Here is a 27,491-nt window from a genome sequence, read left to right as displayed (position 1 = left end):
ACCTCTTTAAGTCCTCTCTAGAACTCTCACCCTTCCCTTGGCTCTTCTTACAGTTGTGACAGATCTCTCCCTCCCTTACCCAGGATTTGTTCCTAGAGCACTATTCACTTTTAATTATTATTCTTTGGAGACAACGTCTTGCTGTCACCCAGGCTGGAGTACAGTGGTGTGATCATAGCTCACTGTAGCCTCAAACTCCTGGGCTCAAGTGATCCTCCAGCCTCAGCCTCCCAAGCAGCTAAGACTACAGGCACGTACCACCATGCCTAGCTAATTATTTTTGGTAGAGATGGGGTCTTGCTGTGTTGCCCAGGCTGGTCTCAAACTCCTGGGCTCAAGTGATCTTCCTGCCTCTGCCTCCCAAATTGCTGGGATTACAGATGTGAGCAGCTATGCCCAGCCAGCCAGCACTGTTCATTGGTTCTCCACACTGTGCTCATCACATACCCAGTAGTTCTCACAGGTGTTGCCTTGCTTTTCCTGAAAAAGTAACACACCACTCCCCATCCTCATGCACTCAACCCCCCCCACCTCTGGGACTGCAGTGAGTATCTCCAAGAAAATTAATGCCAATAACTAAATGTGGCTGACAGCTTTTTTTGTTTTTGTTTTTTTTACATGCAGACTTTTCTAAGCCATCTGGCTTCCTCACTACCTTCAAATGGCTCTCCTTGACAAAATATGGAGTTATCTGGGTACTTAATCTAGCTGTGTTATGATTTGTACTGCCGAGGCTTCTGGAAGGCTGGTGCTGGAGGCAGAGCGAGTCTGCTCCTGGTGCCATTCCTAGTTCTTGTAGCTCTTCAGTGCCGACAGTGCTGGTGCTGCCCTGCAGAGAGAACGGGCACCTTTTCTCGTTGGTGGGCAAGGTACAGGTCATGACTACTTCATATCAGGTGGACAATTAGCAGCGTTTGCCACAATTCATAGAATGGAATATCATATAGCCATTAATTTTTGAAGAATATTTATTGACATGGGAAAATGCTCACAATGTTAAAGAAGAAAGCAAGATACAAATCTGTAAATACAGCATGATCCCAATCTTGTAGTAAAATAAATTATATATGCATAGAAAAAATACAGGAAGGAAATACACTAAAACATTAACAGTGATTATCTCAGGATGGTGGGATTTTGGGTAAATTATTAACTTTATTATTTTCTGCATTTTCCAAACTTTCCACAATAAACATATATATTACTTTTATAATCGAAGGGGAAAAAGAAAGTCAATACAGGTGACACCTAGTCCTAGGAGGCGGCAAGACTGATGTGGCACTGAGGGTGTGTTTAGAGTCACTTGTATTGCCTCAGCCTGTGTTCCCGTTTACAAAGGAGGGATAGTAACGCCTGCCCCTCCCTGCCCTGCCCTGCCCACCTCCCAGGACCACTGAGCAGCTGAAAGGGTCACAAATGTCTGGTGATTGTTCCTTTACGGTGGCAGCTCAAATGCCTTACTTTAAGGACACACTCCTCTGTACTCTGCTTCCACAGTCAGGAGGGTTGTGGGTAGAGGGGCCAGCCTGCAGGCTTGGTCTCCGTCCTATCCTAAAGGATTTCAGGTGTTAATCTGAAATCTAGTGCCAACTGAGCAAGTTTCCCACTCACACTTCCACTCAAATCACTTCCCTGCTTAAAAATGTCTTTAAACTGGTTCTGCTGATATAGTTATTGCTTAAAATGGCCTGAGGATGACCACCCTCCCCGCCCCATTCTGTTCCCAGCATTGCAGAGTCCTAAGGAGGCACAGTGTGGGCCCAGGTGTGCAGAAGGGGAGGGAAGGAGTGGTGCTGGGAATCGGCCACCAGAGTTGGACTCTTCCTTGCTGTGACTCGGGGTAACTAACGTAGCTTTCTGGAGAGGATCTCCCACCTAAGATACGGTGAGGTTCCATGAGATAACATAAACAAAAAGCCCAGCACGTAGTAAGCACTCAACAGATGTTCTCTTCCCATGTAAAAGATGAGAGATGAGGTCACGCCCATCTTCTCCCCCCACAAATCTGCTCTCTTCAACAACAAAGCTTAGTGCTCAGTGCAGAGAAACACAAAATGAAACGGAACTCACTGAAAGCAGAAGAGCACAGCTACTTAAACAGGACTGTTCAAACACTTAACTCTGCATAAAGCTGGTAAGATGGGTATTTCGTAAAACATGTCTTCATTTAGGTAAGCCGACACTCATGCCAAAGCTTTCTGATTGTGGAAATTATAAAAATACTTCAAAAATGCATTTGTAGAATGATATAACAAAAATACTTAAATTCTTTTTTCTAAACTTTTTTCACTGAATCTAAAGTTAGGAATTGCCAAGTTTCATTTTATTTGTTGTTGGTTAAAACATGGGTCATCCACAACATCTCCTTCAACCAGCTTGGATGAAAATTCTGAAATGAATTGTATTCTTCCTATCCTTTACAAAAGTATTCTGGATTTATTTTTAAAGAAATGCAGGGTCATCATTATGAGAATTAGTCTATGGACCACACTGCTATACACACATTTTCTAGGTCAACTAGAGCATCCTTTGGTAAATAGATAGTCCCAGATTTGCTATGCCTTGAATAGTTTTTTTTTTCTTCCCATCTTGCTGTCTAGTTTTCAGTTGGCTTTTTTGCTGTTTTCAGTACGCCTGCCTTCAATCTAGCAGCCTCCTCCTTTGCCATTGTTTTGTGAGCTTAAAAGCCAGATAACTAAACATGTTAGAAATGTACACAAATTTTAGTACAAAGGCTAACAGTGATGATATTCTTGACGATCTCTCCTATGAGTAAATCGCAAGAAACTTTTGACATCTTTTTTGGCAGCTTAAAGGCCTTTAAAAACTTCATACCTGATTTGTTGCTTTGCCAGAGAAGTAACTTCTGGATAAATGACATTTTCACTAATACTCCACATACTCTACCTAGCCTTGAAAAGGCTATTATGATGAGAAGTGAGATTACGGATGTAAAAGCACTTTAAAAAAGCATAAACTGTGAAATAGTATTATTTAGCCCATGTAACTATAAAGAAACACACACAGATGGCTAAATTGAATCAACCCCAATGTTTTATTTAATTTAAAGTTTTAAAAGGCAGTGGTTAAGCACATTATGTATATATGTATGCATATATACACACACATACATACATACATATAAAGGAAACCAACCCCTTTTTAACTTTAGCCACTGATCAACTAACTAGGCCCACGGTCTACTGCATGATTCAGTTTCTACTTCTTCATAGGACCAATTCTAAAAGTAAAAATAAACAACCTTAATCAGTTTAACAGTAACTATTTGTGTTTCTTTTCCTTTTTTTAAATAAATAAAGTTACTATTAAACTGATCACATATGGTAGAAAGGTAGAACACACACACACCAGCACACACACAGTCCCCAATTTAAAACATGTGACGTATGAATGACCTCTATGTACAAATGGGTGCTGCTGACTCCCCCATGCCCAGCAGAGGCCACAGGAGAACTTCCACTGCTCAGGGAGCCCCATTCTGTCTGCTGGGATGGAGGATGTGTGTGCTCCTGGCACCCTGGGTTAAACCTCAGAATGCACGCTCCCCATACACTGATACAGATGGTGGTTCAGTTCTATGGTACTAGTGTTCGGGTACATTAGGGAATAAATAGGCATTTGTAGCTGCCTGGGAACTAAACCATCATTTATAATTCTTCATAGGGAGAAATGTATTCTGAAGTTTTAGATAACTGACATAAAAACTTTAGAGTATAATCAGTTTATAGTCTGGGGCTGTGTGTGTGTTTCTATATATTTATACAAAATTGATACGAAGAGTGGGGCTTGGTTCATGGAGCAGCTGCTTGGCTTCCACTTAGTCCTGACCTAAGGAGAAACTTGCCTCGGCCTTTATTTGCCAGCTCTCTCTGCTTCCCATGTGCCTGTGGCTGCTGGAGAGATTCAGAAGGGGCAGCTCACGCAAGTGAGGAAGGACATGGCTAAATCTTCTGCTAAGAATCTTGGCAAACAGAATTGCCAGATCCAACCAGGGCTGCTTTGTAGAATAAAATCCTTCAGTTCCATCCTGATGAAATGGATTTTTTTTTCTGCTTCTAGCCCCTGTAACTCCATCTAACTGCAGCTCTGTATGAATGCCTCAATATCGCAAAAAAAACACAGGATCACCTCTTAAATACGCTGGATTCTCAATGAGTAAACCAGTTAATGTGTTTTCTAGCCAAAGCAAGGGCATAAATGTTTTAGAGAATAGATTCCCCTGGAGCTACAGAGAAAAGATGCTGATAAAAGCAATATTGAGAGTTGAGCAGGTGATGCTTTTAGTCTGTGTCAGAGCTGGTCTCTTCGATGACAGAGTACTGGTTGAGTGCTTCCTCCAAAGGTGTTATTGTCCCATCAGGTTTTAGTCCCATTGGTTTAAGCAACTCCTCTCTGGAAAAAGAGATAAAAGAGAAAGAAAAAAAAAAAGTATTCACCAGCATCACACACATACCCCTCCCCCCACCCAAATCCACTAAAAAGAAAAGTCTTTAAAAACCCCAGTATTTTCCCTCAAGCTCTCTCTGTGTGTTTGTAATAGGAAAGATGAAAGGGGCATGGAAAGAAAAAGAGGGAGATAAAAGACTTCATTCACACAGGCCAAACCTACTAAGCCAATTAAAAGTATGAAAAGTCAAAGTCTAAATGGGCTTAGGACAAGGAGCAGGTCTCTTCTGTTTTAAATAATTAGCTTTTTCTCTTTTTTTTGATTTGTTTTATTTTAGTGAAGTTGAAGGTGCCAAAACTTCACCTGCCCCAGTGTTTGAGGCATACAATTAAGCGGCTGATTTGATATGTATGCGTTTCAGTCAATGGAACAAATCCATTAGATTAGATTTTGCCTCCACAATCTCTAGTACTTGTTGATTCATTTCAAATTAGTTGGCCTTCCTCAGCTTTCTCCCCGACTTTTCTTTCCTTCTTTCTCTCTTTCACTCTTTACTTTTTTTTTTTTTAAACACCATTGCTTTTGTTTGTGGCAGTTTAATTATGGGATTGACAGCCATTTTAATCTCTTCAAAGCTCCCCAACTGCTGCTTTTCAGCTAATCCAATTATATCTACTCCACAAGTTACAGCCTCATCTAAAGATGATTAATTATTGATTAAGCCAATCAAAAAGCATTAGGAAAGATTTATTTAATCTTTTCATAGGCTCTTATTTATTACATGGAGATTATGGCAAACATACCTGTTGAGTTGCTAACTCCAATCCTCCCACCCCCAAAAGGTCAGCAGTGTACTTAAGAGTGGCCTTGAAGAGTCCCACGAACTGCTTAAGACATTTCTCACAGAAATGGGCATCACCCCTTAACACCTGTCTGTAACCAAGAACCCACATGGCAGCAGCCATAATGTCGGTGGGAGTTGGATTAATGGGAAATGACTGGCCCCTTGCAGTTGTCCCTTAGGTCAGCACAAAGAAGATCCCCTTCCTGGGAAGGGGCAGCCACACAACAGTGTGACGGTGGTTTAGACACAGCGAAGCCTCCTGGGGAGGGGTGAGAACAGCTCAGTGATCACCGGATAAGCCAACACAAGCCTAATTAAGCAGTCCTGGCTAGCCCCAGAAGACTACTTTCAAGAGTTTGAAAAATCTATTTGGGAAATGTGGATGGCTGCCAGGCTAAGTTGAGGCTCCTGAATGTTACAAAGGAGGAAATGTGTTTCCTGATCTGAGAAATGGGGTCAGAATCACAGAACTTGAAGTTGGAAGGGGCCTTAGAGATCATTTAGTCCAACCCCCTTCTTTAATAAAGGAGACTGAGTGACTTACCCAAGGTCACTTATCTAGTAGCAGAGTTGGACTTGGGACATGGGTCTCCTGAATCCCCGTCCAGGACTTTGCAGCACCCCACATCTAGATTAACTGCCCTAACTGCATGGGAGGAGCACTGTGAATTGTCTGTTCAACATCTGCTTAATAACTATGTGACAGGAACTGGGAAGAAAAGGAAGACTGGGTATAGCTGCCGCCCTTGAGCAGGTAAAACAAATACATAAAAAAATAACTTAGAACGTAAAGGGGTAAACGCCATAAGAGAATTATGAACAAAGAACTGTGGCAGCTCCTGAGATGAAGCACTGCCCTGACTGCCCGGGGAAGGCAGCGCCAGCGAGGGTCAGTGAGGGTCCTGCACGGGGCAGAGGGCACAAAGCATTCCAAGCAAAGGAGTCTGCGTGAAGAGCTCTGTATGGTCCCACTGACCTGTGTGACTTCGTAACCCTTTCTGGATTGTGTCAGTTTGTCTTTTCTCTATCTGCTCTCATGGAGCTGGGAAAGGGCCGTGTGTTTGGGAGTGGGAGGAGGTAAGGCTGTGAGGGTCACCTGGCATCCAACAGTCAAGTGTCTTAAATGCCAAAGTAAGGAGCTTAGACTTTACCTGTAAGGTGTGTCTAGTTAGGTTTATTCCATAAGACAGTACCTCTGGCAGCAGTGCGACAGACGCACTGGAACTGGTGGAGAGAGACAAATCATTAGGAGGTCGTCACAATAGTGTGTGGGAGAGGAGACAGAGCTGGATTAAGGCTGAGGGCTGAGGTCGTGGGAAGAAAAGGCAACATTTATGAGGTGGAGCTGATGACCCATGGGAAGGGCAAGGGGCTGGTGAGGGAGAATAAGGAGTAGAGTATCCCTGTGTCTCCAGCTCAGATGACCAAGTAGATGGTGACACTATGCATTGGGGCTCGGGCACAGGAGATGGAGTGGATTTGGTGGGGAGATGCTGGTATTTTTCAGGACATGAAGAGCTTGAGGTGCATGACAAGCAGGTAGAAATGTTCAGCAGAGAGCTAGAAACAGTGTTTCCATGAAAACAACTCTCTAGCACTGATACACACTCCCACACTCCGTATCCATATTTTATAATATACATTTTCCTACTTGTGGTTGTGCTGAAGGACTCTGTGATACTAGACACTATGTATAATAGCTGATGCAAAAGGAGAAGCGGGGACAACCTACTGGGAATGAAACACGAAGGCTAAGAGAGTTCAGAGTCTAAAGGGGCCTAGTGAGGTGGGGTAGCGGCTGCAGAGCAGGGACAGAGAGGAGGAGGACTGGCGGATGGGACTAGAGGGATCCTATTAATGAAAGTGACGAATTACTGGCTGTACAGACCATCACCCCTGAGACTAACACTGCTGTTTCTCTTTGATAACGGATGGTTCTGGGACTACTAGCTTGTATGAAGTACCTAGCACTTTCTCATTTAACTCCAGGAGGAGTATTTTCAAACAAGTTTACTGGCTTCATCCCTATGCCCTAATCCAATTTTACTATGGAAATAATTTAAAATATTCTATTTTTGTTTACTGAACAAAGGGCCCCATATTTTAGCTCTCACTTGTGAACTATTCTTTTCAAGCATTTATTTTTTGGGGGTGCTTTCTATCACCCCTCCATTAAAAGGGAAGCTCCGCTGAAGGTATGGATTATTTTCTTTTCCACGTGGCTCTATGCAATGCCTGGGCTTATTGACATTTCTGTAGGAAAGGTGTCAGTGAAAACCGGCCACATAATCATGCATTCGTGCAAATGAATTAAGGCAGCAATGTGATATGGAAAGAACAAAAAGATCTAGAGTCAGGAAGTTGTCTGAAGTCCTGATTCTTCCACTTACCAGCTGTGTGATCTTGGGCAAGTCTCAGTCTCAGTTTCCCTATCTGTGAAATGGGGGTCATGATAATACTAGCTCTATCTACTTCTTGGTGATGATGTAAGGAGTAATAGTAACAGTAGCAGTAGTAGTAATGATAATGTAGATCAAAGAGTTCTGTGTACTATAAAGGACTCCTAAATATTTGTTGTTGTTACTGTGATAGTAAAAAGCACATACAGGTTTTGGAGTCAGACAGACCTGAGTTCTAATTCTGGCTCCACCACTCACCAGCCATAAGACCTTAAATTCTCTGAATTTCAGTTTCCTCATCTGTAGAATTAGGATAGGAATACCTACCTCACTAAGCTGTCATGAGGACAAAAGGCTATTATACATATAAAGTATGTAGTGTAATATTAGGGTGGAATGCAGTTGGAACACACAAGCTGCAGTTCCTGTTCCTTATGTACTTAGAGAACATGCTATTTAGGAACAAATGGGGGAAGAATATGCAGAAGCAAATAAAAGACATGGTCCCTGTCCTCAAGAAGCTTTTAGTCAGTTCAGAAGATAAAACACACACACATTAAACAATATTGAAAGAATTACAGAACAGCAGATCAACAAGCTTGAGATGATTAACAGGCAGAGCCCTGCTTTCCTTCAGCTTTACAGTTTGTCAATACACCCTTATTGGATTCAAAATTGGTTTAAAGGAGGTTTCTTGTCCTGTTTGGGAGTAGAAGGAGAGGATCATTTACAGATGTACGACTGTTTTTCCTTGTGGACCCCAGGCTTGTTTCTCATACCCTCATCCTAACTTCTCTAATCTTCTTCCTCTCTGTCCTACAATTAGCAGCCCACAAATACCAAAATGAAATCTTTGAAATAGAAAGACTCACTCCTAAAAGCCTTGGTAAATGACCTGGTTATACTGGACTGCTTCATTTACAATCTGTTGTATCGATCAGCAAGATGTGGACAGAGAATGGGAAGCTTTAATGAACATCACAGAAATGTTCCTTCACCAGTCACATGGGCTATGCACATGTGGGAGGGACACAGGGGGAGACAGGAACGCCAACCACAGGCTCCGTGCACTAGGTGGGCTTGGGTCAGACTGTATGGCAATGATGGACATGGATTCACGGGCAGAAAGGCATCCCAGAACAGAAAAATTAGTCAAGCAGAGGCACAGAAGCAAGAGTTAGTTGTGTGCAGGGACTGGCAAGCAGGCTGGCTCAGCTGAGGTAAAGGAAAAAGAAAGCTCAAAAGAGATATGGGTTACAAAAGAGAATTTGAATGGAGACCTTGAATCCTAGGCTATGAAGTCTGGATTTGAGTACAGAGGCATTTTTGTCTTCTATTTCAAAAACCCTCCCTCCCCCAAGGACATTAAAAATAATTCATTACAAAGTTTAAAAGCTATGAACCAATATTGCTCTGACATATTAAAAAGAAAATATGCTCTATGCTTCAATTCAATTTTCACATCCCTACGTGTCTAGCACAGTGCCTTGCAGATAGCAGATCCTCAGTATTTGTGAACTAAATAACGTTGCATTTGATATTATCTTGCATTTTCACAGAGAGAAAAGGTATGGTATCTTATGGGACTTCTAATGACTAAACTATGAATAAGAACAGCTACATCTTTGGGTAAAAGATATACTTTCATCATCAAGATTTATAGAATTAGGAAAGGTATTAACATTCCATAAGAAATTCTGCATAATGCTTTCCAGGGATTTCTTAATGTCTACTAGACTGTAAGCAACTTGAGGGCAGAGTCCATGTCTTATCTGGCTGTGATCTGCCAGTACCTACTATACAACAAGAGCACATGGTAGGTGCTCAGTAAATGTAGCATAAATGGAGAGTGGTAAAGACCATTTGTCAGGAATCATTCTCAAATTATTTTAACCATAATTATTTCCTTGATGAGTCAATGTCATCAGACATTCTGACAGTCCAGCAGAAATCAGGCTTCTTTTTTTTTTTTACCATACAGCCTGGATTTCACAACCACTAACTGGTATAACTTGGCTTCTTATATATGGGGCATTAGGAGATCTAGATTCTAGTCTCAGATCTTCCGCTAACTTGCTAGGTGTCCTTGGGAAAGTCATTTGCCTTTCTGAGTGTGAGTCTCCCCATCTATAAAATGAGTGGTTGGACAAGATGATCCCCAGTATTCTACACTAATTTTAAGAGTCTAAGTATTAGGGTACTAAATCATTTTGATATGTTTAAAAAACCACTAGGTTTTCTAAAACACTCATACTCATTATTACTAAGTCTTTATTTCTAATGCAGATATTCTAAACCCTAAGGGTCAAACACAGCTTCCTACCTAATTGTAACTGACGTACACCAAGACCACAAACCCTTCCTGCAAAACTACCAGCAGATAATTAAAATAATTACAAAGGTAAATCAAAGCAATGGCAATGCTACAAAGAAGGGTCCAAATTCAATCATGGAACTTAATAAACAGGCCATTTCATGAAGAATTACTGGTCCTAAGTTATGAAGGTCCTATCTAAAATGGATGGCTAGGTGTCAGATATATGCATATCACGGTAAAACGGAGATACTGTATATTGAAATGTGTATCAGGATTAAGATATTCACATAGCAACAACTCCTTCATACTTACCTTCAATGCTATACACAGGCCTTAACACAAGTTAAGACTGCCCTCGTATCAAAAAGTACAGTGATGTCTACTGGATAAAGAGCCCATTCTAGGCACTGTGACAGTATCATGGCGGGCTTCTCATCTGATCAGGCATCTGGCCATGGAAGAGATAAGCCTCCAAGAATGTTCAACTGGAACGAAACATCATTTAGAAATTTGATCTTACTAAACGATAAGGAACCATAATCTATAAGGGCTTGGCCAGGCAAGAGGACATAGATAAAGCACGTCCAAGAACGGAAACCCTATTTTGCCCCAGCCTAACCCTTGGGACTGCTAATGGAAACCAAAAAAATACTTTCTTAAAGATCTAGGGGTGGGAGATTATGGAATTTATACCATATTTAAATTATTCTGGTCTTTTTTTTTTTTTTTTCCAGATAAAATTTTAACATTTTCCTGAGGCACCATTTCCCTGTAAGTATGGTATGCTGGGATGCCTGGGCTTATAGAACTTCTCAGAATCTTAGAGAAGGTCCCACTTTTTCAGGGCTTCTGCTTCCTCTGTGACTCTTTCCCCCAGAAATGACAGTGCAATATTGGGGTTCAGATACTAATATACCCAATTGCACATTATAGAATAGGTCAGATGTGTATGTGTATAAAACACCTTACTTGACCTGGAAGCAAGAGAATACTCTTGCCCACAGCACATGTTTTTTGTGCAATACAAACAAAGCATTCAATTCAAGTGTACTTGTTGAAAAACAGGACATAATTAAGCAGTTGGCAAAATGCATTCTTGTTTCCCACTTGCAGATCTCCCAAGAGTCCCTTCGAATTTACCTATACGAGTTTCAGCTTCCCGCTTGCCACTTAGCTTGATAACGACTCAAAAATCATTCCCTTGTTTTCAAGGGCTCTTCTTTCTTGTCTGCTCTGTGTACTACAGGGCAGTATTGACACATGGAATTAATGACAGGGTCTGTAATGAAACAACAGTCATGCAAACACCAGTCTGCTCTTTTGATAAAACAGCATGTTAGAGACCTATTCACCTCCCTCTAATTGAGTACTGCATAATAGTTCCGATCCTTTTATGTAACATATTTTGTTCTATGATTAGAAAAGAAGAAAAGGGGGGGGGTAAACCTATGAGGCATTGCTTCCTTCAATCACCCCCTGATTAATTCTCTGTTTTTAATGAGGGTGGCTGCTATTTAGGCAGGTTCTGGTACATACTTGTTTTGTTGACTTTTGTACAATGTATAACAAAACGCAAGACAGGATAATTGCGAACCATTTCTTTGGCACAGGGATTCCTGCTCTTAATGTAAGGTTGGCTTGGAAAAAAGAACCCTGACATTTTAAATTAGCCATTTCATATTTAATTCCTTTTTATATTTGAAAGATGGGATGAGAAATTAGTATTTAAATAAAGCATTTTAATTAACATAGAGCTTTTCAAAAAATGCCTGTTAGCATGGAGCCTGTGATAGCCCTGAGAAGGAAGCTCTGTAGTCTTTGCTATAATTCCAAGTCTGAGAGTGCATATTATATCAAGGTTTTAGCATCACCAGAATAGTTCATAATCCACTGCAGTGCAATGGATTTCCCAATAACATGTGATATTCTTATAAATTTTTTTTTTTTTTTTGAGACAGAATCTTGCTCTGTTGCCCGAGCTAGAGTGCCGTGGCATCAGCCTTGCCCACAGCAACCTGGAACTCCTGGGCTCAAGCGATTCTCCTGCCTCAGCCTCCCGAGTAGCTGAGACTACAGGCACACGCCACCATTCCCAGCTATTTTTTTTCTGTTTTTAGTTGCCCAGCTAATTTTTTCTATTTCTAGTAGAGATGGGGTGTCCCTCTTGCTCAGACTGGTATTGAACTCCTGACCTCAAGTGATCCTCCTGCCTCGGCCTCCCAGAGTGCTAGGATTACAGGCATGAGCCACCGAGCCCGAGCATAAATGTTTTCAACTTTATTTTTTTTTTTCCCCCTCACAGAAATATTATAACCTTTGGGACTGGTTAACTTGTTCAGTTAGATACTACGAAAGTGTCCTCTGGGTTTGGACCTGATCCTTCATCTTTCATCTAATAGCTTCTTAGTGCTGCCTGGTTGTTACTGATCTTTCACTAAGCCACTAACCCAGTAGGAAGGAGGGGTATGGTGGCTTTTCTATAGCAAATTTGAAGTCTTTTAGGCTGCATCTTTCAAAAACAATTCTGAGATCCCTCCCTTGGCCCTCATCATTATGCTTTGGGATTGGGTACAATTGGGAAAGTGAATATGCAACATAAAAATATCATTCCCAAGACAAATGGACATCGTGTATTGTCCACATCACTATGTTCTTCCACCTTGTTAAAAGTAATTGGGGATTGTCTAAATAGCCCCATAGGGTAGCCTTTTTAAAGTCAGGGTTTATTAATGTGACCACATGTATCAGAATTTATTAGAATATCCATATTCATTCTCCTTTAAAAACAATTAAAAAATCATATATTAACATAGATTTTTCATAGAAATTTTACTGGTTTCCCTCATATAAAGCTTGTTTTTTTTTTTAAACTATTTATTTAGCACTTGACCTGATATTTGAGAAGAGCTCAACTATGGAATGAAAAAGGAGGGATGCATGTCCTCCAAATCTTAGTTCTCTTCTAAGGTAAATATGCTTACGTTCTGTCTTTTGTGCTTTTCACTTATTTAAAATTTAGAATGTGTTACTTAAAAATAATCAGACTAACAACAGCATACAATCTGGAGTCTGAAGACTGAGAACTGAGTCCTGGTGGCTGTCATTAACTAGATGCTTTACCTTAGGTTAGCCACTTAACCTTTGGTACATTTATTGCTTAATAATATACCTCTTGCCCTATTTAATTCACAGGGCTGTTTTAAAGATCAATAGATATAACATATACGAAAGCATTAAATCTTAAAGTGCTTATGAATATTAGTCCTTTATTACTGTTCTCATTTCTGTTAGAAGATAGCATGCAAAGCTTCTAAAAATTTGCTACCCACTTCACATTAAACAGCGTGGTTAAGAACATATAGAGAAAGGTTAGGGATAGTGCTGGAAGAATAAAATTCACTTTTATCCTTAAGTGACAATGTTCTTTATTATTTCTTGGTAATTTATTTATAGAACTTTTCTACCCTTTTGTTCAAATTAACAAAATATTAATAAGTCAGCATGCCAGCTGACACTGTTGAATAAAGTTAGTAGAAATAGTTCTTCCTAATTAGGAAGACTTAAAGAAAGAGGGTAACTAAGACAGCACACAGGCAGTGGAGATTTTTCTTACTTGATGTTTCTCTAATAGCCAAAAGCCATTTCAGCTACTGCTTTAACCAAAAGCTCCAAGTAGTCATTCCCACTACCCATCTAAACAGCAATGACTACGTAGGCAATACAAAGGGATCATGACATCCTACTTACATGCGTCTAGCCATTAGAAGGGTTCTCTATAACCTAAAGAAATACAGTATCAAGCTTTTCAAATGAATCCTCCCTTGCCACTTTTATGGTATATTAATTAAACTGGATCCAAGCCCTCTTAATTGAATTTCCAAGCAACCTTACAGTGTATTTTAGTGATAATAGAGCAGTCCTATCTAATAGAAATATAATGTAAGCCACATGTATATGTAATCTTAAATGTTCTAGTAGCCACATTGAAAAAGGTAAAATTAATTTTAACAGCATATTTTATTAACCCAATATATAAAAAATGATCAACATGTAATTCATATTAAACAATTAATGAGATGTTTTACATCCTCTTTTTTGTACTAAGTCTTTGAAATCTGATTATTTTACACTTACAGGACATCCCAATTTGGACTAACCACACTTCAAGTGCTCAATAGTCATATATGGCTAGTGGTTACTATATTGGACAGATCTAAAGGATTTTCTGATGGAAACAATTAAGATATTTATTCCTTTTTAATACCTACAATAGATCTTACAATGCTTTAAAAATTGGATCATGTTTCTGAAATGTACCTTAAAAGCAGTTCTTTGACTAATTTATCACAAAGGTGTAGGTATAATCACAGTTGATATTTTTGTAAGGACATATAAGATTACTTAATAAGAAAAAATTATGTATTTGTTATTTTTCAGTAATAAGTCACCTGTCTCAGCCTTAGTAAGTTTAATATTAGTCTTTGGATTAAAGGGAAGTATTCCTGCATTTATTAAGAAAGCCATGTCCCATATAGTACACAATGGCTGGCAAAAACAAAACAAAACAAAACAAAAAAATTACTGGTTAAGGACTAGATGGGAAAAGGAAGAAATGGTAGGACAATTTTTATTTATATAAATATAAATGTTAAAACATAGATTTTGATGGTAGAATATATAAGCAAAGAGGCAATGGACCTTGTTAAGTAGGGATGGGGTAAGGGTGGAGTAGAAGATTAATCAGTTCTAGTTCCAATTAAGAAACTAAAGGGGATTAGAGAAGTCAAAACAAAAGTGTAACTTGAAATATTATTTTCCTTGGTTAGTTTAAGCTTAAGCCAATCAATGCTCTCTCCTCTTTTCTGGAGGAGGCACCATTACTGTATACAAGTTGTGTGCTGTAGCTAAGGCAAAGGCAATTGTATTAGCCACAGTGGACTTGCTTAACCACATACAATACCCATTCTAATCTCCTGCTTAAGTTGCAGGGGCTTATTTTTTTCCAAGTCAGACAAGGAAAGAGGTCAAGAGACAGACATATTTCATCCCCTTTTCCATCTCTGCTTTCACATTAAAAATGTCAATAAAAATGTCAAATGAAGCTTTCTGTAATTTCATATCTCAGGTTTTAATGCTTATGTTTGATACATATTACAATGATCATTTCATATTAAAGGAATTATATAACTCAAATTTAAATTAGCCAGTCATGGCCCAAAGTACTTTATGGAATTCCTTTTCAGCCCTGAATTTTATGACACCTGGCCAAGAAATGGAATCAACAAAGTTTACTTAAATCATGTAGATTATTTTATAGAGCAAAAACCTGACCCTTAAATTTGGGGATCAGCTGTTTTCATTATTTCATCACACATTGTGAAATCACAGGGTACAAGGCACTGTACTAGCTAGACATGATGGGATTTATAGGGTTCAGATTATTCTCCAACTCTTAAGACCTCCAGGTACACTGCCAATCCCCTTATCTATATCTGTCACAAATATAATCCTTATACTAAAAAAAAAAAAAATCACTTGGAATACTCTTAAGTCAGTTTGGTATTCAATGGGAAGAAAATATTTGAGCACTAGTCTCTTCAGTATCCTTGGAACTCTAGCTGAGAGAAAGCTGCTAAGGTGGTGAGCTCCCTGAGGCAGTGGCTATGTTCAGCATGGAGGCAAGACTGAAATGTAATTTTAAGTTTTACATTGGTGGTTTTGCAATTTTGGTAGTGAATAACATCTATACCCTACACCAGGCTCAGTAACAGTACTTGGCATGACCAACCTTAGTCATCACTTTGGTAAGTGCTTTGGCACGGGCCACTGACGCTAACCACCATCCTGGTGCAGGTCCTTCACATCTGCTCTCCTATGGATGGAAAAAAGGAAGTGTCTAGTGTCCATTCATTGGCCACGTCACCTCCAATCCTATCCTTTACTCACATGTCTTTCAATTCAGGTACACAAGAAAATGATTTCATTTTGAGAAGGAAAGTTAATCAGACAAAGCTACAGTACACTCTTAGCACAATAAAGACTTGGTTGAATGCAGAACATCCTAGAGTGACAGTTGAGGGAACTAACCAATAATACAATGCTGAGAGGATGATTAGGAAGTATTCTGGCAAACACTATAACAGACAGACACAGTAGCACAGTGGACAGAGCAAAGGTCTTGAGTTCTGGAAAATGAAGTCCTAGTCTCACTTTATTATCAAGCTAGAAAGAGAATGTATGCAAAAGTGTTTTGTACACTGTAAAAAGGAAATGATTTATCATCAGTCATTAGCCTGGAAATGTTTTAGGCAATTCTTTGGTACTTGCTTCCCCTAATGAAAAATCTGATAACATATTAATCAAATAATAATATAACAACCTGAGCTCTTTGGAAGAAAGATGCAGTATGTGAATACCAAAGATTTATCTTATTAACACGATTAAATTTCCCTCTACCTGGAATGGTCATTTTTCCACTTTTCTATTAAATACCTCTTAAACATCTAGGATCAGCACAAATGCTACTACCTTCCCTGTGAAACAGTCCCCGAATCATCCAGATAGAACGAACTGCTCCTTTTCCTGGTGCTTACAGTTCCACACAGACTTCATTTTGTCATTACTTCCTTCTACCTTATATGAATTACAGCCATTTCCTTTGCCCGAATGTGAATTTTCCAAAGGCAGAGACTCACATTCACCTCTGAATCTCCCTCAGCTTCCTAGCACAATGCCTTGCACAGAGTCAATGCTTAGTAAATGTTCCCTGAATTGTACTGAATTTAGTCTACTTTGGCTTTATGGCATCTTTTTTTTACCTCAAAAAAAAAAAAAAAAAGTGGAGAAAGAGAAGAAACTTAAGACTAATGAGGAATACAGCACAACAAACACGTAAGACGCATAAAGAATGGCTTCCTTCTTTGCATTCCTGCATTGGAATGCCCACTGCTAATCTTCACACCGTGTCATCATTCATTGGTGGTTATTAGTGAGAGCAAATGTTAGAAAGCACACAAAGGCAGACACTATAAAACACTCACTGCACGTCATGCAAAAAGTCTACATGATTTAGGACTATTCTCAAGGTTGCCTTTTGCTTCAACTTTAATGGCAAAATTGGTACCATCAAAGCTAACACAAGACATATTTGCTCTGCTTTACACATGCAAAAATCAGTATCACCTTCAGTTGGGCATCTGCTGGGTGTTTCGGGTAAGTATGCATCTTCTTTGAGGCATAGTTTAAATCAGGTGGAAGCTTGGGTTTTTCAGAGTTGATGTTGTGTATTTATTTGTTGGCAGCTTCTAGAAGATGTAGATTCTCCTGAGATTAAAAGGAGAAGGACCCAGCACCTTTGTTTTCTGTGCCTGTGATAGGGATGCCTTATGAAATTGTGGTGTCTCTATCAGTAAGCCAAGTACCCGGATTATATTGCATTGTCTTAGGTAGTTCTTTCCCCTATCTTCCATTTTTCCTAGCTTGGAGTTTACTCATCCAGGGTAGGTGAGCCAGTTAAATAGCATCCGTATTAACCCTTAAAAACTCATGCTGTAGGTCAGAATATGAAATTATGCAACTTTACTGGTTTATTGTCCTAACATACTAATATGCTCCATTTAGGTCCTTGCTAACACTTCCCCTTCTATCCGCTACCAGATGGACTCTGCTGGTTCTCATCCTGTTATACTACTGTGTTTCATTAGCTACATCAGATCCTTCTGGAAGTAGCTAAGCACACATCTTGTTTTCATGTGTTCATTTAGAATTGTTATTCTGCCTCCTATAGGTTTGCCTTTATCAGTATCTTTTTTGTGAATGTTAATTTCTTATGGGAAGGAACATATCTGTTCTAGACAAAAGTATGGAGAATGTAATTTGTAAACAGTCAACAATGTCTTTTAAAGATCATGAGCATAGTCAGCTGTAAATTCTCACCTTCTTGAGAAAGGATGAAAACTTAAAAGGGCAAGCTGGAAGTTACTGAGTTCTAGTCATACTAGCTTTGTAGATAATGAAGCCACTTGCTTCTAATTAACTTCTACCACATTGCCAGCATCATTTGAAAAAAAGCTGATACTCTGCAGAGTGTCTAAATACCTATACTTGTCACACTCCCCACATCAGTCTGTTGTTCTTGTCCATTTGGACACTAAGCCTCCTGCTGTGCCCTTAAACTTTGCTTGGTTCTTGTTTTTTCCCTTTCATGGTTGGCTTTCTGCCTTTCCCATTCCAACTGCTACTTCTCTTAACTGTGGGATACTAGCCTTTACATAGTTATTGTAAAAAAGGAAATGACCAGAAGAAATTAATCTTTAAGTGGCAGCTGCCACCAACACACAGAAGCATTCACTCAAGATGGCTTAAAGGAGATAGTGACTCAATGTATGACTGGAAAATAGAGCAATTCGGCTAAGTATGAAAGGAATTATTTTTCTAATAACTCCTCCGAGATGACTAGTTGCTGATTAGTATATACTTGATTTAATTATTTTCAAGACTAAAGGTTATTTTTTGGGGGGGAAGGAGGTGTGAAGCAAGAGGGGAAGGGGAAATTGTTTTTTAGGATACCTAATTAATACAAGTGCCTGCTTTCAGAAAATCCTTCATTTGAGCTATTTCTTTTAACTTTTTCCTCCTGGGTGCATGACATTTTAGGATTCTTGGTTTCAGCAGCAACCCAAAAAGGCATAACTGCAAACTTACACATCAAAAATGAAAAGGAAAAAAAAGCATCATGGGTTGTAACAAAAACCAAAACAGACTAAAACAAAAATACAAGAAGCAGCAAAATCATTGGATCTAACTCAGAGCATCTTTTTGAAGACAGGGAGGTTAGTTGGTTAAATATTACAGTGATCTGGTAGTTGCTACCCTAGCTTTGAAAGGTTAAATATTTAAGAATGCACATCCAGAAGCGGCACATGTAGAAAAACCATGGTAGCCAAGAGATATCTGAACTACTGCTGCCTGGGCCACCCTGTTCCAATCAACATGGATTTCCAGTGTTGCTGTTCTATGGTAACTCTCAGTGAGAGAGACAAAGAAATAGAACATTTTTAGAAACCAAGCAAAAAATGGATGGGAATACAATACCTGGAAAGTTTATCAAGCATGTTGACAAGTTTCATGGCTTCATATTCTTTTTGTTCTTCTGTCATTTCATCTATGGGGTTTGGCATTGGTTCCTCTAAATGACCAGTGATAAGATTAATGCTACAAAAAGAAAAAAAAGTTATGCTGTATGTTTTAAAATTATGCTCTTTCTATACTTTTCTGGTCCAAGTTTTAAGTTATAATAAGAAAGAGTATAATAGCCAAAAAATTGGCAATAATTTCAATAGTAATTTTATAGTCTTGAACTGTGACAGGAATTTCTTAAAAATTGACTTGTCTACTAATTTGTTGTGGGAAATGGGCTATATTTTTTTTAAAAAAACCATAAAATTGACTTGCCAACTTTTTTTTTTTTTTAAAGGCATGGCTGCTTTTTCAAAATATAAAATTTGATTAGTGCCGTTAAGATAAATATCCTTGGATGCACAACTTATTCATTAATTATAAGGGGACAAATGATTTCAGAGGAGAAATGTGGAAATCCATTTTGTGATACAGCATAAAACAGACATAAAAAAAATTGGAAAAATGATGACAGAGGCTGCAATCTGGAAATGAAAGCATGCCAATTTATAATCTCAGGAAATTAGTCCATTAGTGAGACCACAGAGGGCAATGAGTGTTTAAATAATAAAAGATAAAGCAGAAGAACAATTTTAATCAAGCTTGATCTGACCTAGATAAAAAAAAAAAAAAAAAAAAAAGGAATGAAATCTAGCCTACCAAGAGACAGGTATTATCATCCTGGCTTTCTGGAAATAGATTTAATGCAGTACTTAAAATGAATACCTTGCATAAAGTTTGTATGAAGTTCTAGTACCAAGCAAACTATTCTCTTAGCTGTAGTTTTTGAGGAGAGGAAATGAAATAAAAGGTAATTCTTTTAATGACTGCTAAATATCTGTAGCAAATGTTTTTCTGGAGAAGCAGACGAGGTTACAGTATTTGTACCAGCCAAATACATAGGGTTTGTTTTTAATGATCAAATTAAGTATGCTTGCAAAGAGTAAACTGCTAATAAATTGCTTTCCAGGGTCTACAAACACAAATGCTTTCAGGGGCCAGCCCTTTAGGATAAGCAAGTGAGTGAGTAGGTCAAGTGTAAGCAATGTGGAGTGCTGGAGACTAGGGTAAATTGGAAAACAGTGCCAGTCCAAATTTTTAAAAAATGATGTTGGCCAAAACAAAGATAGTGCGATCAATTAGATCCTCTGGCAGCCAGCTTGCAACCCCTGTTTGAGACTTTTGCTGGGGCAAGTTACTTTATTGACCAGGGCTTTTCTCATTTGGAGTAAAGGCTAGCTCATGACATAGTGTTATTTATTACTATTAGATTTCCTTTCTTCTACATTCCTCAGAGGCTACATGACATGCAGATTCTTATGGAAGGACTCAGTGCTCACCATCCTTGAAAAACAGATTTAACACCTGCCTTGCCATTCTTGCATAAGACCTGTTTCTTCCAGCTGGGCACAGTGACATGTGCCTGTAGTTCCAGCTACTCGGGAGGCTAAGGCAGGAGGATCCCTTGTGCCCAGGAGTTTGAGTCCAGCCTGGGATCTCGTTACAAAAAAAAACCTTTTTGCTCTTAGACACCCAATATATAAAATGGACAAAAGTAGAATTGCTCAGGCAGAAGGGGGATAGGACTAGCCAAGGAGAGTGGGGGCCTAGAGCCCCTTTGTCTTCCACCTACTTGCTTTTTCTTAAGGCAGCATGAAAACCCACAGGCTTGCCATTGATTCTTAGCCTTAGCTGTACATTAGAGTCACTTGGGAAACTTCAAAGTAAAAACTTGGGCCTCATCTTAGACCAACTATATCTGTATATGTGTGGGTTTTTATTTTATTTTTTTACATTTTCCAAGTGATTCTGATATACCGTGAGGTTAAGAACCACTGAGCTAGACCGCCTGCTTCAAACATTCACTGTGTGCTTCTATCTCCTTTCCTTTTTACAGGTGCTCATTAGAGAAGCGAAAAGGCCATCAACAAAAATGCTTAATGGGTCATCATATTTCTCCAAAGTCAAGAACAAAGAGGACTCAGACAAGGCTTCTGAGAATTACGGAGATGCAGATGGCACACTAAAAATGCAGTTCTACCATCCATCTATTATTTGCTCAGGCATGTAACAAGGCATCTCTTTTCACTGGTTTCTCTTCTGCCACCCACTAAATTAGAAAAACAACTAGTCTTATAAATAAAAGCATTTACTATAGATACATACAATCAGGCCTTAGAAGAATAAGGGAAGATAGAGGTATTAACTATGTAGATCATGCTCATTTGCCTCTTGAGAGAAGGCTTCTCTCCTCAAATTCAATGGATGTGTGATTTGAAAAAAATCAGGTCTGTAGACTGTTTTAGGATATAATGACATTTGCACAAGTGATCATGCTCCTCAGGGGAAAAATGTGTCAGAAGGACACACTGGTAAGCTCTGTGGTATTGTGGATACCACAGCATACAAAGTCAGGATATGAATTCCTGGATTAGGACACATTCAGTTCTTTTCCTGGTTCTTTTAAGAGTTTAGTGGAAATCATGTCCATTTTCCACTTGACCACAAGTTCCCTGGCTGCTAAAATGATTTAACATCTTGCCCTGAAATTACAAAGTAACAAAATTCTTTGCTATCTCAGGGTAAAAGCAGCAGCCAGAAATTCATTACTTACAGAATAAGAACTCATCCTTTACCCATGGAGTAAAATATTACAACCCCCCAAAGTTGCTCCAGGGATTCAGGTTTCATTTTTTCCTTTAAAAAGACATTTTCCCCTTGATACTCAGAAGAACATAAAGCTACAGAAAACACAAGTTAGGGCACCAAACTGTGTCATTCTTATAGGAAAAATGCCAATGTGCTGCGGCAGAAGGCAGATGGACACTGTCTCTCTTCCTGTTCCCCTCTTCAAACTAGAATCTCATGTAGTTTCCCTACCCAGAAGAGGAAGAGAAAACAAATAGTAGTCACTATGACAACAATGATGTGAGATTTCATGAAATAGATTATTTTTGGTTGAACCAACACCTGGCATGTTTACAACCTCAAGTAGTACACTCTCAGACTTGACTTTCTAGGTTTCAGGATGTTAACATTGAGTCTTAAGATGCTTTAAGGACACTGTGGTGGACATTTTATTCGGTAAATTATATTTATGATTTCTTCCACTTTGTATCTGTTCTCCTATCCCATCTTCCTGGCACTCTAATCCCATTATTTGTAACTTCCAATTAGGTGACAAGAAGTGCCTAAATTCTTACCTGTGGTATTTCACCATGAATTATATATTATATAACCATTATATGAACTGACAGGCAGCTATGGGCCTGGAGACAGAAGGATTAAGACATACTAAAAAGGTATGTGCAAATGAACACATGTATAAAAGCTTGAACTATATTTCAAGTCTTTTGCCTGCTCTTTAAATTGTTGCTACATCTGGCCAATATCAACAGTGTTGTTAAATGACTAGGTCATTTAACAAAAGAAGATACATTAAAAGTTCCCTCAGCTATGTGAAAATTCAATCTCTAAGAAGTATGGTTTAAATTTTACTCCGAGTATCCTGGTTAAAGAAGGGACTACAAAGTCAAATCCCTACAGGAACTAGGCAGGTTAAGATAAATGAATAGGATAAGCTGTCAAACCAAAGGAGCTTATGCCTGGTATGAAGAGTTGAGTGCAGCTACTCAATTCCATCAGTTGGCTGCTATGTGAGAATGCAGGCCCTAAGTTATCAGAACTTTCGATTTTTCAAAAGAAGCCAGAAATCTAGATTTTCATCTAAAAATATCTGAATTCTAAATGTTGGCAAGTAATTAAGCACTGTGTAAAACAAAAAGCAAAACACAGACCAAATAATCAATATTATACGGCGCAAGCCAAACAACATACTTGCAGGCTAAATCTAGCCTATTGGCTGATAATTCGCAATCTCTACTAAAGGGTTCAGGTTTTTAAGGAAAAGGCATTTTGTAAGCCAAGATGAGAAAAGGGGGCAGGTGTGGTGGGAAAGGAGATGTTATATAGGAATGAAGCTAAAAATGTCTTTCTAGAGGAAAAACTCAGAATATTTGGTTACCCCCTAAAACAATACAAAGAACAAAATGGAAATTTACCATGTCCTAATTTTCTTGAATTCCATTCCCTGGCTCCCACTCCCCATCTAGATGTGGAGCCTGCTAAGGGTAGGAAACACAATTATTTTGGTATTCTAATACTTAGAATGGGTTGAGTAACTCAAATTTATTCAATAACTCATTCAGCAAAAACTTACCAAGTGCCTACTGGGTGCCAGGCACTATTCTGGGGATACCTCAATGAACAAAAACAGACCAAAAAAAAGATCTCTTCCCTCATGGAGCTTATCTTCTAATGGGACAAAACAGATTTAATGAATAAGTAAGTTATTTGGACTTTTAGAAGGTGCTAAATGCTGTGGGGAAAAAAAGAATGAAATATAAGGCAGGAGCAAGCGTTAGTAAGGCGACAGAACAGATTTCATCGAGAAGGTGATATTTGAGTAAAGACTTGAAGGAGGTGAGTGAATAAGATATGATAGCTATCTGGAGAAAAGGCATTCCCAGCAGAAGTAGGCAATGCAAAGGCCTCAGGTAGGAGTATGTCTGGAGTACATGACCAGTAGTGAAGAGATCATCATGATGACAGCACAGCAAGAAAGGGTTCAAGTATACCATCGTGAGGACTTTGGTTTTTAGTCATTTTAGACTTTTGAGCAGTTGACGTAGGCCAACTTATGTTTTATAAGGATCACATTTGCTGCTTTGTTGAGAACAAAATGAAGAGGGACAAAGGTAGAAGCAGTAAGTGAGAAAGCTATTAAAATGATCCTGGAGAGAGAGAATTTTAGCTTGGACCAGAGTGGTAGCAGTGATGGCAATTAGGGGCGACTAGATTCTGAATGTATTTTACTGAAGCCAGAGCCAGAACCACCTGACAGGTACACGTGAATATCTACTGATGTAAAATGAATCAAAGAGAACTTTTGGGTTTTCAGGGATATCAGGGTACATTTTCCTTCTCTTGTTTTGGTTACATCAAAGATAACAGATGCTCTGAGAATGGACACTATTTGAAGGGCAAATTCATCTCTCCCTTTGGCTTTGATGCAAAATATAGTAGCAGTTAAAACACAAGCTCTGACTTCACACCCATTAGGATGGCTATGATTGAAACACACCCCACCCCAAGAATAACATGTTGTGAGGATGTGGAGGAAAGGGAACCCTTGTGCATAGTTGATGTGAATGTAAAATAGTGCAGCTGCTTTGTAAAATGGTATGGCAGTTCCTCAACAAAATTAAACACAGCAGAACTACCATGTGATCCATTAATTCCACTTTTGGGTATATATGCAAGAGAAGTGAAAGCAGACTTGAATAGATACTGGTATACCATGTTCAGTAGCATTATTCACAATAGCCAAAAGGTAAAAGCAACCCAAGTAACCATTGATGGGTGAATGAAGAAACATAACATGGTATATACATACAATGGAATATTATTCAGCCTGAAAAAGGAAAATTTGACACATGCTACAATATGGATGAATTTTGAAGACATTATTCTAAGTGAAATTAGCCAATCACAAAAGCATAAATGTTGTGTATGAATCTACTTATATGAAGTTCCTGGATTCCACAGAGACAGAAAGTAGAATGGTGGTTACCAGGTACTAGAAAGAGGGAGACTGGGTATAGAAGTTCACTGGGGAAGATGAGAAAGTTCTAGAGATTGCAAAAGAATGTGAATGGACTTAATGCCACAGACCTGTACACACTTAAAGTTGGTTAAAAGCATCCATTTTATGTTATCCATATTTTACCCCCAAAATAAAAAGGCAGAGTGAGGAGCACAGTAAAAAGCTTGCTTTGCCTAACTCAAAAAATAACAGAATCCCCCAAAACCACAAGCTCTAGTTAGGTCACCTGACCACTTGTGATTTTTTTTTTTTGTTCTGGACAATGTACTTCATTGAGTTTAGTTTCCCCATCTGTAAATGGCAATAACCCTACCTCAAAGAGTTGTTGTGAAGATTAATTAGATAATATCTGTAAAGTTCTTGGAAAAGTGTCTGGCACATATTAAGCACTCAAATGAATACCAGCTATTTTTATTAGCATAAGTAAGCCACTGGCTGAGAAATAACCCAGAAGGTCTCAGATGATCCAGGAAGTGAGTTATTCTATTCAGTTAAATCATTAATATGGAGATGCACATGCAATCTTCATTAACTAAAGAAGCCACAATAACAACTAGGTGGTTTTGTGGAGTTTGCAATAATTAAATTCAGATATAAGGTATTAAAGATTTCTGAAAATGTCTCAAGTTATTTGAGAATTATATAAATGGTAACACTGAGTCCACATTAAAGAAGTAGGGTAAATTATGAAAGTATATCCTGATCCAAGTCTTTGCATTATATTAGCAATTGAAAGAACTAAGATAATGTATCATTCTTTCGTTTATTTATCTAATATTTACTGTCTACCATGCGTCAGCCTCACAAACATATATACATATATATATACTGAATATATATACATGAATACCAAGTTGCATCTAGGCAATAAAACAAGCTCCAAAATGGCTTTTAAATTATAGTGCTTTTTAAATGTTTCCTACGTTAGTCTGTTTGATTAAGAGCAATATCTTTTGATATAAAGGATATAGAAAACTGATGGTTGTGAATTTATAGAAAATAAAAACTGGAGCAAAGCTCAATACTGCAGTTTAGCTAATGCACCTGGACTCTTGCTGGCCATTAACCTAAATGATAATGCAAAAAAATTAGGAACTCAATTTTTAAAGTGCAAACAGATGCGATTGCAAATATCACAAAGACTAGTAAACTTCCAGAATCAGTATACATGGCAGAAGTGGCAATGATTTTACTTTCAACTCTTTTAGAAATCTGAATTTAGATGCATTTCATGACTGCTTACAATAATAAAATTCTAGTTCCTAGAAATGCTAGTTAATTCATTTTATATATAAATACACCAAACTGGGCAAAGAAAATCTTGAAGTTCTGGTTTCTGGTTCACTTACTTCAAGAAGTATTAAAAACTGAAAGAAATTATTTATATAGCCCTTAAGACAACTATAATGGGACTTAGTAGAACAAAATCTTGACAAATAAAAACTATCTTGCCTTGTGCTGAAGAAATTATCTGTACAGCTGTGGGCACAGCTACAGCTGAGAAAAATAAGGTCAAGAAGCAAACACCCCTGAGTTTATTAGTACAATGATTTTAAGCTTTTAGATCTGATTATGAACTAGTATGGAGTGTTAAGAGTATAAGGAGGTGTCTTAGGGTTCTGTTCACTTTTGGCCATCTCTTCCTCCTACCCTTCCATAAAGCAGCACTTTAAAGACACTTCTTTGAGCATCTAGATGCCTGTGCATTCAGCCTGAAAGTCACTGGTCTAAAATGAACCAAATGTCATTAGACACACATCTTTCAATTGATGTCTAGAATGATGTACAAACCATATCATCAGTCAGTTATAGTTTATCACCTATACAATCAAGGGGCCTCCGTGCTCAGAGGCATCAAAGAAACAGGTATAAAAGTTAGACTTTAGAAATTTGGTTTCCCTTTGATACAGGACCAAAGTTTATCTGAAAACTTTTAACAAACCTGGCTAGACACACACCAAAAACTTATGTGGCATGTAACTTGATTCTATGAGTGTATTTTGTCTAAGGTTGCTAATTGCAGAAAGTCATTTCCAGTCCATTAAATACATTTATTTTGACACAAAAAGGATTGTTGTGATATTAACTGTCTCCCATAGCCTGAATGTAAGCTCCGTACAATTCTTGGTTTCAAATTCCAGTAAAGGATTACAGGTTACCTTGGTGCACTGGTCAGAATCCACTTAAATTTTTGACAATGGGACTAGGGCCAACTGGATGAAGGGTAATTTCTCTGCTTCTGCCAATACTAGCAACTGTTGTGAATACATGCATCATAGGAGAAGCAGATTGGCCTTCTCTTCCCAGTTCTTCCCAGAGTCGGGAAAAGCTGGGTTGAGAGGTGGCGGGGGAGGGGGGGAGGAAAAACAAAAAGAAAAGCAGATTGGGATCTTGGGAATTCTGATCGGTCAAGGGCAATCAAGGGGTAGGGGAGTAAGCAATCCTTTTAGATGCTGACTTTATAAGCTTGACTATTTTGGTAAAAAGTTTTCATAACAATTTTTAGGGAAAAAGTTACCTGAGCTCTGTGGATCACTCTCTAGAACACAAAGGGTACTCTTGCTTGCAAAGTGCTTTGTTCCACAGGGATCATTTGAAAAAGTATTTTAAAGTAACATATTAACTATCCTACCATACTTTGTCACTTTAAAGAAGATTTAAGAGAAAAATAGATGCAAATC

At 38.6% G+C, this 27,491-nt stretch overlaps 1 protein-coding gene across 13 annotated transcripts in view; it reads right to left on the bottom strand.

Annotated features, from left to right (window-relative positions):
• Positions 1-954: 954 nt before the first annotated feature.
• The window catches only part of RIC8B (RIC8 guanine nucleotide exchange factor B), a 108,488-nt gene continuing 81,951 nt past the window's right edge, over positions 955-27,491 (bottom strand). For 4 of the 13 annotated variants that reach the window (XM_069491365.1, XM_069491364.1, XM_069491371.1 and 1 more), the window contains 2 exons: positions 19,062-19,181; positions 955-4,413 (listed from right to left, as the gene is read on the bottom strand). In XM_069491365.1, the coding sequence (XP_069347466.1) occupies positions 4,302-4,413; positions 19,062-19,181 (232 nt within the window). In that variant the 3' untranslated portion in view covers positions 955-4,301. Of the gene's footprint in view, positions 4,414-10,280; positions 10,454-11,108; positions 11,248-15,756; positions 15,841-17,150; positions 17,292-19,061; positions 19,182-27,491 lie in introns of all 13 variants that reach the window. The other 9 variants (XM_069491369.1, XM_069491368.1, XM_069491372.1 and 6 more) reach the window with 6 other exon arrangements.

This window comes from Eulemur rufifrons, chromosome 16 (genome assembly GCF_041146395.1).
Source record: "Eulemur rufifrons isolate Redbay chromosome 16, OSU_ERuf_1, whole genome shotgun sequence".
Classification (NCBI taxonomy): domain Eukaryota; kingdom Metazoa; phylum Chordata; class Mammalia; order Primates; family Lemuridae; genus Eulemur; species Eulemur rufifrons.
Note: the sequence above shows the minus strand (reverse complement) of the source record. Positions and strands in the feature narration are given on the sequence as shown.